This window comes from Glycine soja, chromosome 2, assembly GCF_004193775.1.
Source record: "Glycine soja cultivar W05 chromosome 2, ASM419377v2, whole genome shotgun sequence".
In the NCBI taxonomy this organism is placed as follows: Eukaryota; Viridiplantae; Streptophyta; class Magnoliopsida; order Fabales; family Fabaceae; genus Glycine; species Glycine soja.
Window position 1 is genome coordinate 15,669,114 of NC_041003.1, and position 14,153 is coordinate 15,683,266.

Here is a 14,153-nt window from a genome sequence, read left to right on the forward strand (position 1 = left end):
TGATTGAATCACAAGTGCCTTGACCTAGGAGTTAGGACCACAAATCACTTTGATGTTGCAGAAAAGAGCCTTTTAGTGACCCTGCAACGTGGGCACTTAGCATTATTATATAGGAGAAAACATTTTTGGCGTGAAAAGGAGAGTTGGGCACATTGGGTGGCTACAATATAGATATAACAATTAAAAAATTGAGACAGCAGGAATATGCATATCTCGCTAACGAAGGATGTATAAAAATATTAATTAGTTGTATAGGAAAGTCTACTAGGATTCTCTGATTAGGAATGTACTGTTTACAAGAATTGTGGGTTACTTGATAAGTCCCCAAAATATCTACGTAGACATTTTTATAAGATTGCTCTACAGAACTACGCTATTTACTTTCTGAACCATATCTATAGAGCTACAATACTAGGTTGATTCCTTCCATTAAACAACTTCATCGATAATGATCCCATGAGTTTTTTAAACTCAAATGGGTTGTTCCATTTGTTGGTAAATTCCTTAGCAATGAAGCTTCTCATCTTTACATTCTCCTGCTTCAGCACATCTATAGCTAAACTCAGGTGTCTAATCACCTCTATTTTCTCTAGGTCTTTTTGCATGAGATGGTCCTTCTGTACCATATTCTCTTCGCTGACTCTTTCTATCTCCTTCCTTAACATCATTACTTCACCATAAATGGTACCTTTCTGCTTGAGTTCATCATTTTGCACTCTATTCTCTTTTCTGAGTCGTTCTATTTCTTCTCTCAACATCATTACGTCACCACAAATGGTACCTTTCTGGTGGAGTTCACCCTTCTGCACTCTATTCTCTTTTCTGAGTCCAATTTCTTCCCTCAACATCATTACTTCACCACAAATGATATCTTTCTGGTTGAGTTCATCCTTCTGCTCTCTATTCTCTTTTCTGAGTCGTTCTATTTCTTCCCTCAACATCATTACTTCACTACAAATGATACTTTTCTGGTTGAGTTCATCTTTCTGCTCTCTATTCTCTTTTCTGAGTCCTTCAATTTCTTCCCTCAACATCATTACTTCACCACAAATGATATCTTTCTGGTTGAGTTCATCCTTCTGCTCTCTATTCTCTTCATTGAGTCGTTCTATTTCTTCCCTCAACATCATTACTTCACCACAAATGATACTTTTCTGGTTGAGCTCATCCTTCTGCACTCTATTCTCTTTTCTGAGTCCTTCTACTTCTTCCCTCAACACCATAACTTCATCATAAACGTTATATTTCTCCTTAATTTGATCTTTATGATCCTTGTTCTCTTCACCAAGTCTGTTGATTTCTTTCCTCAGCCCCATCACTTCATCATTTGCAGCCACAATCTTAACTTCCTCCTCTTCTATACAGTTATCAAATTTGGTAACCTCTTCCTCTTCTTGCTCAGGATCATCAACTTCAGATTCCACAGACTCCTCTACATCAAAACACTCAGAATAGCTATCATAACTGTCATGTGTAAAACTCATCAACTTCTCTGATTGATGATTCTTGATTGGAGAAAAAGGTGATCCTGTCTTCTGCTGGCGAATTCCAGTGACTTGATCATACCGCTCGGCTAATGAGCGGTGTGTCCTATAGAAATCTTCAACCATGCTCACAAGCTGTGGTCTCTTCTTGTAATACATCTCTGCACGTTGGGCAAAGGAATCTGCATCTTCTTCAATTAGCTTTAACATTGCCTTGGTCTTCTCATTTAGCTCTGCCATAAAAAAAACACATCACTTATTAACCTTTTACAGCAATGAAATCACGTTCCATTATTAAACTACATATTAACAAATGCATAAGGCCAAAGTCAAAAGGCAGTAAGAGAAAAAAGTTTTGAAAAGTAACACTCATCATGAAATAATAACAAAGGCTAAAAACCTTTTGATTTTTCTATACTAGTAGTACTTACGTTCCTCTTTTCTTTATTTAAGCACTCGTATCTTCTTTTGAAAAGGGCCCGTTTTCTCAAGTAATTTTTTGTTTATCTAGAGACACACATGTGGGTCCGAAACTTCATTGGCCACAAAGAATGAATTATAGGCCTAAATAAATATTAACAAATCGCGAAAGTAAAATAACAAAGGACCAGAGAGAATGATTGGGGACCCTTACTGAATCATTCAAATATTATGCCCTCATTATAAGGGTTGGTGGGTAACACATGACACACCATCAATCTTCATGCAATCAAAAACATCACTGAGTGCATGATAGCCATGAAAAACGTTACCTCTAAAAATCAATCCATCGCAGCACCCATGAGACTAGTTGGTGATTATTTAAGTTATGGCCATTTATTATCCATTTCCCAAATTCAATGAGTTTGAAAAACAAGGACACAACCTACCAAGAGAATGGACTTTTCGTGCATCTAATTTGCACTAACCATTCAATTATAGAAAACCTTCAAAGCAGCACAAACAGCGTGATTTCAGCAAAATCTTGAATTTTTTTTTTAACTTACTGTTCAACTAATCAAGTATTAACACTTGTTTGTCAAATTTGTGTGCCTATTTTTTGCTGGTTTAATTCTCAAACAAAAATAAGTATATAACAATTTTTTTTTATCCAATAATAAGAGAAAGAAAGTGGATACCTGTAAGAGTGGATTGAAGCCATGGGGATCGTCTTGTGTGGTTGTGGCTCTCAAGCCACCACCACTGTGACTGTTGATTCTTCATCATTTCAGCAATCCTCTGTTGTCTTTGATATCACACCAAGAGCCTACTATATATGAAAAAACATAGAATAAAATAACAAAAAGAAAACCTAGAATTCCCCAAACAAAGATCGAAAAATCATCATTAGATAATAAATAACAAAAACAATTAGCAGGTCTTAATCACGAAATTAGCACGTCTTAGTCGATAAATTAAAAAAAAAAAAATAAAATAAAAAACAAAACTTGTAGCAATATAAAATATAGAAGAAAAAAAATAATTACAGTATACTAAAGTGTAAAAATAACTGCATAAAGATTGAAATCATAAAATATAAAAGTGAAAAAACCAAACATATGAAGTTAGCGTGAAGGACAAATGCACCGACTTGAGACACTAACACCGCCTCATCGTCATTTACGAGGCACCACACAAAATTACAAACAAACATAAACTTCCCCGAACTATGCAACAGATAAATAAACAAAACAAGAGAGTTCATTGCTATTTAGACAAAACAAAAATAAAAACAAGAAAAAGTTAGAAAATGAGAATATAGGTAGAAGAAGAAAGAAAGAGAAGAACTCACTCACCTGAGTTAGTGGTAGAAGTAGAGTTCAGGCAGAACAAGATATATGAAGATACTACATATAGAACCATAGTATTATAGTACTGTTGTTTTCGGTTTTGAATTTCTTTGTTTGTCTCATTTGAGAGCTTCTACCTGTGATGTCGTGACACGTGTATTTTACACTTCAGAATCAACCCTATGCCTCGAGCCTAATGCAAGTACAACTAAGATTCAAATTCAGTCAATGAACCCGCTGCCATAATTTATGGGAGCATCTTCAAAGCACGAAAATTGTGTGCATTGCTTGCGGATTTTTAGTAAGTGAAATGGTGCTTAAATAATGCAGTAATTAATTGAATTGGCCCTTATGGAAAATTATGATTTGGCAAATAAATATGGGGGAACTAGTTGCTCTGTCACTATGGGAGCGTGAGAGCTTATAATATGTCAAATTAATGCCTTCTTCTCCTGACAGATCAGTATGTGGTGACTGTGTTTGGTGGCTGTTCTAGAGTCAAATTTATTGTGGTGGCAATCAAAATGAGTCTGTACAGTAATTAATAGTATTTTTAAGGTTTTGGATTTTTTTAAATAACTTTAACTTTTGAGAAATTATTTTAGTTTCTACTATCTCTCTATCATTTATTTATTTATTTTTAATTATATAGTTTAGTGATCTTCTAATATTTGTCTTTTATAAGTTACTATAAAAGAACATGTAATTTAGATATTCGTAATTTTTATAATAACATTGTGTCCTTTATATGTTATAAAAGAATATATAACTTCATTCTATATAAATTTACATTTTAAAATTTTCTGTGAAGTGAAAAATTAGAAATTGCACACATATGTACACCACACACACATAGCATGTACGAAGTTGTATTTAGTTTACAAAATACATCAGAATCTAACAACTTGAGTATATCAACACATTAACACGAAAAATATTTATTAAGAAAAATCTAGTCTATCCTATGCTAACAACAAGAATTCCATGGTCAAGACCTAATGAAGCTTATGGAGGCTTAAGCTGTGTTTGAACAACCGTTGAACCCATGTTCAATGGACAGTTTACACTTTTCAAGGTAAAAACACAGAAGGAAGGAAGGGGATGGATTGGTGTTACGTTCCGTTGAATCTAAATACAAAAACTAATATGATGGTAAAGTTTTCTTTTAAGTATTTAATACACATAGTTTACATTGTGTGAAAAGAGGGCTCACAATGAATTATTTGGGTATGGTGACTTTATTTTTACAGTTAGGAGATTATGTGTGATTAAAGGATCTATGAGAGAGCTCTTAATTGGAAAAACTTGTGAAGTTGCCAAGATATTTTGGAGTTGCTAAGATATCAAGCTATTGGCATGAACATTTTTTTTTTCACATGTGAAACATGATGTGAATAAAATTTGAAAAAAAGTGTTTAACATGTAAAAAGTCTACATATAAAGTCATGCATTGTGGTTTACATACTTCATTGCTTATTCCTAACTCTCCTTGGATTGACATTTCTATGAATTTTGTACTTGGTCTCCAAACATTCAAGAAGGGGAGAAATTCTATTTTTTTGTTAAGGTTTATAGGTTTTTAAGAATGACTCATTTCATACAATGTCATAAGGTGGATGATGCTTGCATAGTGGTGGATCTGTTCTCTTGAGAGATGGTGAGACAATGGATTTCTTAGAAGCATTATGTTGGATAAGGATACAAAGTTCTTAAGCCATTCTTGGAAAACTTTGGGCCAAAGGCTTGGAATCAAGCTACTCTTTTCTACTACTTGTTATTCTCAAATGGATCGAAAAATCCAGGTGGTTAATAGGACTTTATCTTAATTGCCTAGAGATTGATAGGTAAAAGTTTAAAAACTTAGGAGGATCTTTTGCCACATGCATGTTGAGTTTTCTTATAATAGGATAGTAAATTTTACTACTTTCTTATCTTTTTTGAAAATGTGTGTTAAAATATTTTCACGTTTTTTAGTGATTTTTTTCTATAAAAAAATAGAACATCTTGTAGAAGTCTCTGTCTTAATCTTTTATTTCCTTTGATTTGTTACCTTTTCCTAACAATTTTTCTATGAACAATAGTGATGGGCTTGCTAAAACTACTTTTGTTAGGAACTTACATGAGAAGGTCAAGGCACAATTGAGAAGAAGGTGGAACAATATGCTAGACATGCCAACAAGGGAAGCAATCCATTGGTTTTGATAACGAGAGATTGGGTTTGGGTACATTTTAGGAAGGATAAGTTTCTTTCCAAGAGGAAATCTAAACTTTAAGATAATGAGGATGGACAATTTCAAGTGTTGAAACATTTAAATGATAATGCTTCTATGATTGATTTGGCACTTAAGTGTTGTGTTAGTAATAGTTTTAATGTTAGTGACTTGCCTCCTTGTATTGTAGGTACTTGTAATCCAAATTTGAGGATAAATTATATGGAAAAAAAAATAAAGGAATGTTGTAGATCCACCTATGGATGGACTTGAAGACCAAGATGTAGGACTTGAAGGGAAGGGATTGGGACCATTAACTAAGTCAATATCCAAGAGGCTTGAAAAGGAAGACCAATGCACTTGGAGAGCATGGACTATATGACTAGGAATTAAAGTGGCTTAATGTAAACCAAAATTAGAATAGGCTTTTGTTGGGTATTTTGGTAATTTGACCACTTTTTGCATTTGGTCCGTTTGTTGAACCTTTTTCTTAATCATGTGTGTGGAATCATTAGTGGACTTTTATTTTAGGTGTCATTTTCTAGAGTCTTTGTGTTATATTGGGCCTTTTAAGAATAGGCTTTAAGAGCTCTATAGGCCCTTGTTATAAATAGGTAATGTGTTGACTTTATAAAGACTTTTGACTCATTTGAAATTAAGCCTAAAGCTTGTGAGAGAACTCACTCTATTTTTCTTACGAACTACTTGATTATAATCTTGAATTGCTCAATTCAAGTGGAAAATCCTCCTTGAATTCATCAATTACTTCATGAATCATGGTGTTTGCTTCCATTTCTTTCTTAATTCCATTCTTCCCTTTTTCTTTTTGAAAACCTGGATTTTTGAATTATGTTGATTTTGATCCAATGTAAATGGGTTATCATCAATGTTGATGTGGCTTTGTGTAGGCCTAATGTGACAGGTGAGTGAACCCATTATGATTTAACACACTGTGATACTACTATTTCTTTCCATGTTTGTTGTGTAGTTTATCCATTAAGACTTCACTAAGAAAAATATGTCATTGTGGAGTGGAGATCAATTCTCTCTTCACACGGGTAGTGAATTGATTCAATGGCATGCATGTTTAAGTAATTTTAAGTCCCTAATGTTATAGATGTTGAAATAAACATACTTATCAATCTAGGGATTTATTATAGTTAGGTATTTCCTTATATATTAGATTTTTTATCAATTAATATTAAAGCCTCTTTATAAATAAATCATATATGATTTGGTTACATCATATTCAGTAAAACTTTTGCAATTTAATAATATGATTCAATGATGTATATTCTTTATAATAACAAAAAGGATTTTCCTTTTGAGTCATTCTTTTTATATTATTATTAAAATGATGGTTTGTTTATAATGAGTATCATATTACTATTCTTTTGTTTTTTGATTGTGTCTCCATTTTTCGTCTTGTTTTTTTCTCTCCATAAAATATGATGGTAACTTAATGAAATCTATATGATGAATAAGTTTATAATTTGTTCTTGATTCATTTGGGATAAAATCCCTATTTTTTATGCAAAAAAAGTTTGTGCCTTCGCAACTCAATTCTCAGGTATAGGACTTGGGTTAAAAGTACTCAGATTATAGGAAATCAAGTAGGAAAAATGATGTTAGACTTGGTGCGAGTCCCAGACCCATATTAAAGAGTTATAAGTAAATTCAATGCCAAACTATGTAATCCTTGTGCAACAACTATTTAGAAGGGTGAGAGAATCATCTCTAATACATTATCTTGAAATTGTAGAGAGAAAATAAATATGAAAAATGTTCCATATGTTTTTGTTGTTGGCGGTCTTATGTATGCCTAAGTTTGTACACACCTTGGTATTGCTTTTGCAATAAGTGTGCTTGGAAAATATGAGATACTTGAGCAAACTTGATATTAGCCATTGATAAACTATTAAATAAATTATGAGGTATCTGCAGGACACCAAAGAGAATTAGCACACTTACAGAAGGTTTGATCGCCTTGAGGTGATAAACTATTTTGATTAAGATGGCTATTCAGACGATCATAAAATAAAATTTGTATGTTAATAAGAGGAGTTGTTTCCTAGAGAAGTGTCAATTAGACACTTACAACTACCTAAATTATAAATGCATAATATGTGACTTTTTATGAGGTTGCTCTTCAAGCTATATGATTAAAGAACTTTATTTATGAGTTTTTATCTTGTGTAGTGTATCTTCATGACTTTAACCATATATTGTGACAACTCTACTATAGTAGGTTAGTCTCAAAATAATAAAAACTCTAAATATTTGGAACATTTTGACACCAAATGCATGTTTTTTTAGAGAAGAGGTTTAAGAGTTCTAGACCCACATAAGATATATGTTACAAAACTTATGGTGACAGATCCTCTAGTCAAGGATTCACCTGTTAAAATTTTTACAGATCATGTAATGTAATTCATATGAGTTAGTAGAAGATTTTATTGTAATTTGTAATAACATTATATTTTGTTTTTATTATGTTTAGAGACTGATGAATAAATTATTTCTTTATATATATATATATATATATATATATATATATATATATATATATTAGATCTAATTTCATGCTAAGATATTTTGTTATTTTTACATTCATGATATCACGAATTCTATGATAAGTTTATATATTTTCAAGGTAATTAGCTTAAAAAACATGATACTATCTGATTGAGTAACAGTAAATTCTTTACCATTTTTACAATGACAGTGCATAAAAATTAAACCAACAACATAAGTTATAAGCTGAGGAATAAAAGTTGGGTTGAAGGTTGGCACCAAACCCAATCCATACATACATAGGTATTGGATAAGACCATTTGGTCCCAAGCAGACCGGGACCCTCGTACCCACATTCTTCAGTACCCTTTTTTCGCTTGTTACTTTACTTGTTCCTTTCCTTTTTCACACTCTCATCGCAAGGGTTCCCCTTCCACCTCACATGGTTCCGAGGGAAGGGGGTTCACTCTCTTTTTGTCCAAATTCAGGGTTTGTCTTAGTAATTATCCATTTATTCATGTGGGTTTTCCTTTGCCTTCAATTTTATTGAAAATTCGGCGTGATCGAGGCTAAAAATGTGTATATGTCACTCTGGGTACCCCTAGTGCTTCGTTTCTTTGACAAAAGGAAAACTTTTTCTTAACAATTTCGCACCTTTTCCCATGTTTGGGGGGTTTTTGTTAATCTTGTGAGGGGTTTAGAGCAATTGGGGAAGTGGGAATGGACTGCAAGAGGTTTTAAGAAAGGGGGGGTTGACGATGTCGTTTAGGAGTATCATCCTTGAAAGGAAGGGATTTGAGGTGAAGTTTGGATATAGCATGAGATCCAGGTCACAGTCACACAGTGATGCTATTGCCCAGGATAGTTTGGTGGTGCTTGATGGATTGAAGCAGAGTTGTTGGGCTAACATGCCCCCTGAGCTTTTGAGGGATGTGCTCATGAGAATTGAGGCCTCTGAGGATTCCTGGCCTGCCCGGAAACATGTCGTCGCCTGCGCCGGAGTTTGCCGCAGTTGGAGAGAAATCATGAAGGAAATTGTCAAGTCCCCTCAACTATCCGGCAAGCTGACATTCCCAATTTCCTTGAAGCAGGTCTCACTTGTCACCACCCTTTTTGATTTTGTAGATAATTTATACTATGCTTAGATTCGTGCAAGCTTCCTCCTTTGGATGTATGTGTTTTAAATTTGTAACTCTTGGTTTGTCATTTGTGTTTTGTTTGTGGCTGTAAATTAGTCAATTCGATTCCGGTATTCAGCTGCACGCTGTAAATTAGTGTGTGGTTTGTCAGCCTTTTGAGTTAAGCTTAGAGAGCTTTGTTTTAGAGACTTTTTGAGTTAAACTAGTTTGGTTTCTTGATGATAATACATGTGATCTTGACAAATTACTTCGTTTGGGGAAGATTGACGAGTTACATTGTTTTATGGAAGTTATTTACTGTTTAATGCTACCCTTGCATAGAAGAAGCTACAATCAATAAAACCTGTATTTATTGGGCAGGCATGGTTGAGTTGAGTTATATAGACAGTGGGGGGAATTCCCAACCCACTCCTTACTGCAGAAGAGCGAGTAAGTGCAAGAGCAAGAAATATTGCTGGAATTTGATTAATTGAAACTTTTCTAATTGAAATTGTTCAATAATCAATAGTCAGTAAAATTTATGAAATATGGAAGTCTTATTTTGCAATTAGCTTCCTTGTAAAGTTGTGATTTGTGGCATCTGTGTTGTTGAAAAAAGTATTTGCACTCCCCTCGTTGCCTGCCACTTTTGCAACTTTTCATGTTATCATTTAGTGATATCTACCAACAACATATTGGATGTGGCAGAGATGATATTCCTAAGGAGACATGCAAAAATGTTGTTCAAATAACATGGCTTAAGTGAAAACTTGCTGTAGTATACAAATGGTGACTGTTACATTTTGTTTTTCATCCCATGATCAGCTGTTATTGTTTCACTGTGTGTCATATTCTATATATTTGTATATCTAAGCCTCTTTGAGAACTATGGATATTATGTGTTTTTCCCTGAGGTCAGGAGGATGTAAGAACATTTGGTGGGGTGGGGTGGATCCATTGGAATGTTTGCTTGCATGGAAGAGACATTATTATTTTTGCAGTTCTTGCTCTTTGCTCAATTTTATACTCAAGTGGAAATAGTATGAAATGAGTATTGACTTTTGATACAATTTTTTTTTTCCTATTAAGATGCAAAAGTTTCATCTTATGTGCACAGTGTTAAATACACTTTCTTCAACCTTTATTCATCTATGAAAACGAACTCCAATATAGCATTTGAGAGCATGCATATGATTCTAGTTTCTCTTACTATACAAAAGAAGCAAAGCAGATCTGCATTGAAACATGATAAGGATTGTCTACTTACTGTAATATTAGTAACATGAAAGAATTACTATTATTGAGTATTCTAGTTATTGCCAAGCCTTAATCTGCTTCTTATTGTCATCATGCAGCCTGGTCCAAGGGACTCTCTTCTTCAATGCTATATTAAACGAAATCGCAGTAATCAAACATATTATCTGTTTCTTGGTTTAAACCAAGGTGAGCACTACCGGACATTTAAATTTAATGTGTGATTAACTGCTTTCTAAACATCATGATACATGCTGGATGTGCAGTCATCCTTTTCCCCTGTAGCTTGTACTAAACTACTAGTATAATATTAAGTGAAGAGCTTCCTTTTTCCTTTCTTCTAATTTCCTTTGATTTTTATTATCTTGCAGCCTCAACTGATGAAGGCAAGTTCCTTCTTTCTGCACGCAAGTGCCGACGTGCAACTCACACTGACTATATTATCTCTCTAAACTGTGATGATGTATCAAGAGGGAGTAGTACCTATATTGGAAAGTTGAGGTATTTTAGCTGATATTTGACATGACTTGTTAATCACTATCTTGCAGGCCTAAAAAATGACTCTTTTTTCTCATTTATATTAGATCAAACTTTCTTGGCACCAAATTCACAGTGTATGATGCACACCCTCCAATTTATGGAGCCAAAGTTACAAAGTCTCGTTCCACCAGGCTAGTTAGTCTCAAGCAAGTTTCTCCAAGAGTTCCTGCTGGCAACTATCCCATTGCTCATGTGTCATATGATCTGAATGTTTTGGGCTCTAGGTATTACTGTTGTTACTACAAAAGTGTCTGTTTGGGTAATAAAATTATTTGCATTGGCAATCAGTAAATGAAAATATTTGGTGAATTTTTCCATGTTATTGATTGTTCTTAGCTTTCCTTTCAAGAGGTGGGTCTATTGATTAGTTGTCAAAATGTTAACTAACAGGGGCCCTAGAATAATGCAATGTGTTATGGATGCCATCCCTGCCTCAGCTGTTGAACCTGGAGGTGTGGCCCCAACACAGACTCAATTTCTTCATAGCAGAATTGATACTTCTCCATCCATCCCTTTCTTTAGATCAAAATCAACCCGGATGGACAATCTCCCAACAGTACCTTTGACTTGTCAAAATGAGGGGACACTGGTATTACGAAACAAGTCCCCAAGGTGGCATGAACACCTTCAATGCTGGTGTCTGAACTTCAATGGGCGAGTGACAGTTGCTTCAGTTAAAAATTTCCAGCTGGTTGCTTCTCCCAAAAATGGAGTTTCTGAGCAGGCTCAGGAAAATGTAATTCTACAGTTTGGAAAAGTTGGAAAGGATGTATTCACCATGGATTATCAGTATCCAATCTCTGCCTTTCAAGCATTTGCAATATGCCTTAGCAGCTTTGACACCAAGATTGCTTGTGAATGATTGCTGGCATAGACAGGTTGGTATACTCAGTGCTAATAGAATAGTACCAATAAGTCTAGCAAAAAACATTATTTAATAAGAGTCGGTATTTTAACCTGGATTTAGTTGGTTCAACTTCAGTATGTTAGCATGTGAATTCGTTTATATGTCAACCAGAAGAGCTTTATCAACAAAATGTCAATATGCAAGTTAGGAATTCTTGAGTGACTTGTTATAATGTTGTTGGAGCCACCTTATTGTCAAAAAAAATGTATCTGGGTTTATTTGTGACAATTAGTCAACCTTACAATTTACATAATGATTAGGTTCACATTTAGGCCTTTTGTGTAATGTAAGGCTCACAAAGTTGCTATTTTTTACTTGGCAGATGTTAACCAGTCGTGCTGCTGATTGGAATTGCAGAAACAGTGATGCGGGTCAAATACCGACTATAGATTTTTCTGCTTTTCTATTTAGTACAACCAAGTTTCAGAATCCCCCTCCCCTTCCCTTTCTTTTTATCTATTGTATATATGGTTGTTTGTGTGCATTATATTTAACCAGCGCTGATTTGTATGTTATGTTTTTTGTGTGCCAGTTTGCAGACGAAATTTCTTTCTTTTTTTTTTTTTTTGAGTTTGTAGATGACCTTGGTTGTGATTGGTTTGTGAGCTTTCTGGCTGTTTTTGTTTGATGTCTTTGGCTTTTGCAATATACACCTGCATTTGAAGAGACAAACACATCCAAGGAAATCCTAAAATTGAGTGCAAATTTTTGCCCTCAAGTCTTGATTGACATTTAATACCAAATGGAAAGGGTAATTTTGGTGTGGGCTTATAATAATCTCCGACGTTCTATTTGTTGAGCAATAATACGCACTAAAAATAACTATATTTACTTTCTTTGAACTTTTAAAACATTTACAGAATAAATGAAATGGAAAATGAACTTAATTAACAGTGTTAGTTGTTGAGAAAAATGGTGGATCACTTGGTATGCCTTGAACTGAAAAAAAGGTTGCTTTAGTTTTTTTATTTGAAGACTTTAGAAGTCTCTCTTGTAGCACGAAAAAGCATGAAAAATAATGAAAATGATAATAATTAAGGATCTTATTAATCAGTGTTCTTAGAATATTAATTAAAAATTTTAAAAAGAAAAATATTTAATGTGTGAATCATAGAAAAGTGAAAAAAAAAACCCACAGATAATATATTTTTTTGTCATCTAATATAAATATTTTTATTTTAAGTTTTTTAATAAATATTCTTAGGATATTAGGTAGTATTTGCCCACATTTAATGCTTAAAAAATAATACTTGAAATGGGACACCTTTGATTCATTGTTGGGTTTTGTATGAGAAAATGAGTGTCTTTTTTAGGCTTGTTGGAAGAGAATCAAATGCTACACTACACGGGATACGCATACCCAAAAATGTGAAAAAAGAGGATACTACACAGCGAAAGCGCATACCATAAAAATGTGTAAGAAAGAAGACGAAAATAGTTTAGGTGTGGGGTAGCCTCTGTACAAAACACAGTGCCAGGGTTGAAAATTTGTTAAAAAAAATCCGTCAATTTATGCTATGCGCATGGGACACGTGGTGGAAAAAGGTAATATGGTACATCTTAATGGAGAAAGGTCTAAGGCCTCAACATCAACATCAACCTCCTATATCATATCATCAGCCTCTTTGGTGAGGTAAACCTGTTAAGAAATAATTAGATAATGAAGTCTCTTAAAAGTTGTAAAAATGAAGGGGGAGAGTCAATGTATATGTTAAGGCACATTATTCTTATTTAAAGATTTTGTGTGTGACTAATAAGCATTTATCATTACTATGATATTATTTATTTAGATTTAGTATTTTTATTGAGTAGTATTAAGTAATCTATTATTTTGATCTATCATTGGCTCGCATTTCAGTTGCTAGCTTGGTTTTTATCCTTATGACTACTCAAAAGATGATTATCTTTAGGCCGATTTTGGTCATTAGTCAGCACTAAATGCTTGCTTTCTTCCACTCGGGTTGCACACGATTTGGGCCTTACGATACAAGTTAAAGGAGTTCAAGTCCATACATGTAGCAGCTTAAGCTTTTATCGTTTGCTTCAGTGGTTTTTTTCAGTATTCCACTCCTTGGAAAGAGATGTATTCCTCACAATTAGGGGTGGAAATGAATCGAGCAGCTTGTCAAGGGTCTTCGGCTCGGCCTATATAAGGCTTGGCTCGGCTTGACTTATTTACTATAAAGGTCAAGCTCAAGCTTTTTAAAAAGCCTTTTTAGATAAAAAGGCCAAGCATAAACCATAAAAAAAAACTTGTTAAGCTTGACAAGCCACCTTGTTTAACTAATAATAATAATAACTTTATTTTATCAAATCTTATCTTATCCCGATTTTATTCTATCTATATTTTATTTTAT

The 14,153-nt window shown here is 33.9% G+C and overlaps 2 protein-coding genes across 2 annotated transcripts; one reads left to right on the forward strand and one right to left on the reverse strand.

Moving 5' to 3' along the window:
• Positions 1–211: 211 nt before the first annotated feature.
• Positions 212–2,816, reverse strand: LOC114390621 (protein NETWORKED 4B-like). The gene is made up of 2 exons (XM_028351427.1): positions 2,603–2,816; positions 212–1,717 (listed from the first exon to the last, which is right to left on the reverse strand). The coding sequence occupies exons 1-2, from the start codon at positions 2,688–2,690 to the stop codon at positions 396–398; spliced, it is 1,410 nt and encodes a 469-aa protein (XP_028207228.1). The 5' UTR covers positions 2,691–2,816; the 3' UTR covers positions 212–395.
• A 5,484-nt stretch (positions 2,817–8,300) lies between these two features.
• LOC114390638 (tubby-like F-box protein 3) lies at positions 8,301–12,532 on the forward strand. The gene is made up of 6 exons (XM_028351451.1): positions 8,301–9,068; positions 10,451–10,538; positions 10,721–10,850; positions 10,934–11,113; positions 11,280–11,767; positions 12,119–12,532. Exons 1-5 carry the CDS (start codon positions 8,736–8,738, stop codon positions 11,749–11,751), a joined length of 1,203 nt encoding a protein of 400 aa, XP_028207252.1. The 5' UTR covers positions 8,301–8,735; the 3' UTR covers positions 11,752–11,767; positions 12,119–12,532.
• The last annotated feature ends 1,621 nt before the right edge of the window (positions 12,533–14,153 follow it).

Coding starts and splice junctions, on each gene's coding strand:
- LOC114390621 (XM_028351427.1), bottom strand. CDS start 2,690: ATGATGAAGAATCAACAGTCACAGTGGTGGTGGCTTGAGAGCCACAAC. Junction 1,718..2,602: donor GCTTCAATCCACTCTTACAG/GTATCCACTTTC, acceptor TTTTTATGGCAG/AGCTAAATGAGAAGACCAAG.
- LOC114390638 (XM_028351451.1), top strand. CDS start 8,736: ATGTCGTTTAGGAGTATCATCCTTGAAAGGAAGGGATTTGAGGTGAAG. Junction 9,069..10,450: donor TCCCAATTTCCTTGAAGCAG/GTCTCACTTGTC, acceptor GTCATCATGCAG/CCTGGTCCAAGGGACTCTCT. Junction 10,539..10,720: donor GTTTCTTGGTTTAAACCAAG/GTGAGCACTACC, acceptor ATTATCTTGCAG/CCTCAACTGATGAAGGCAAG.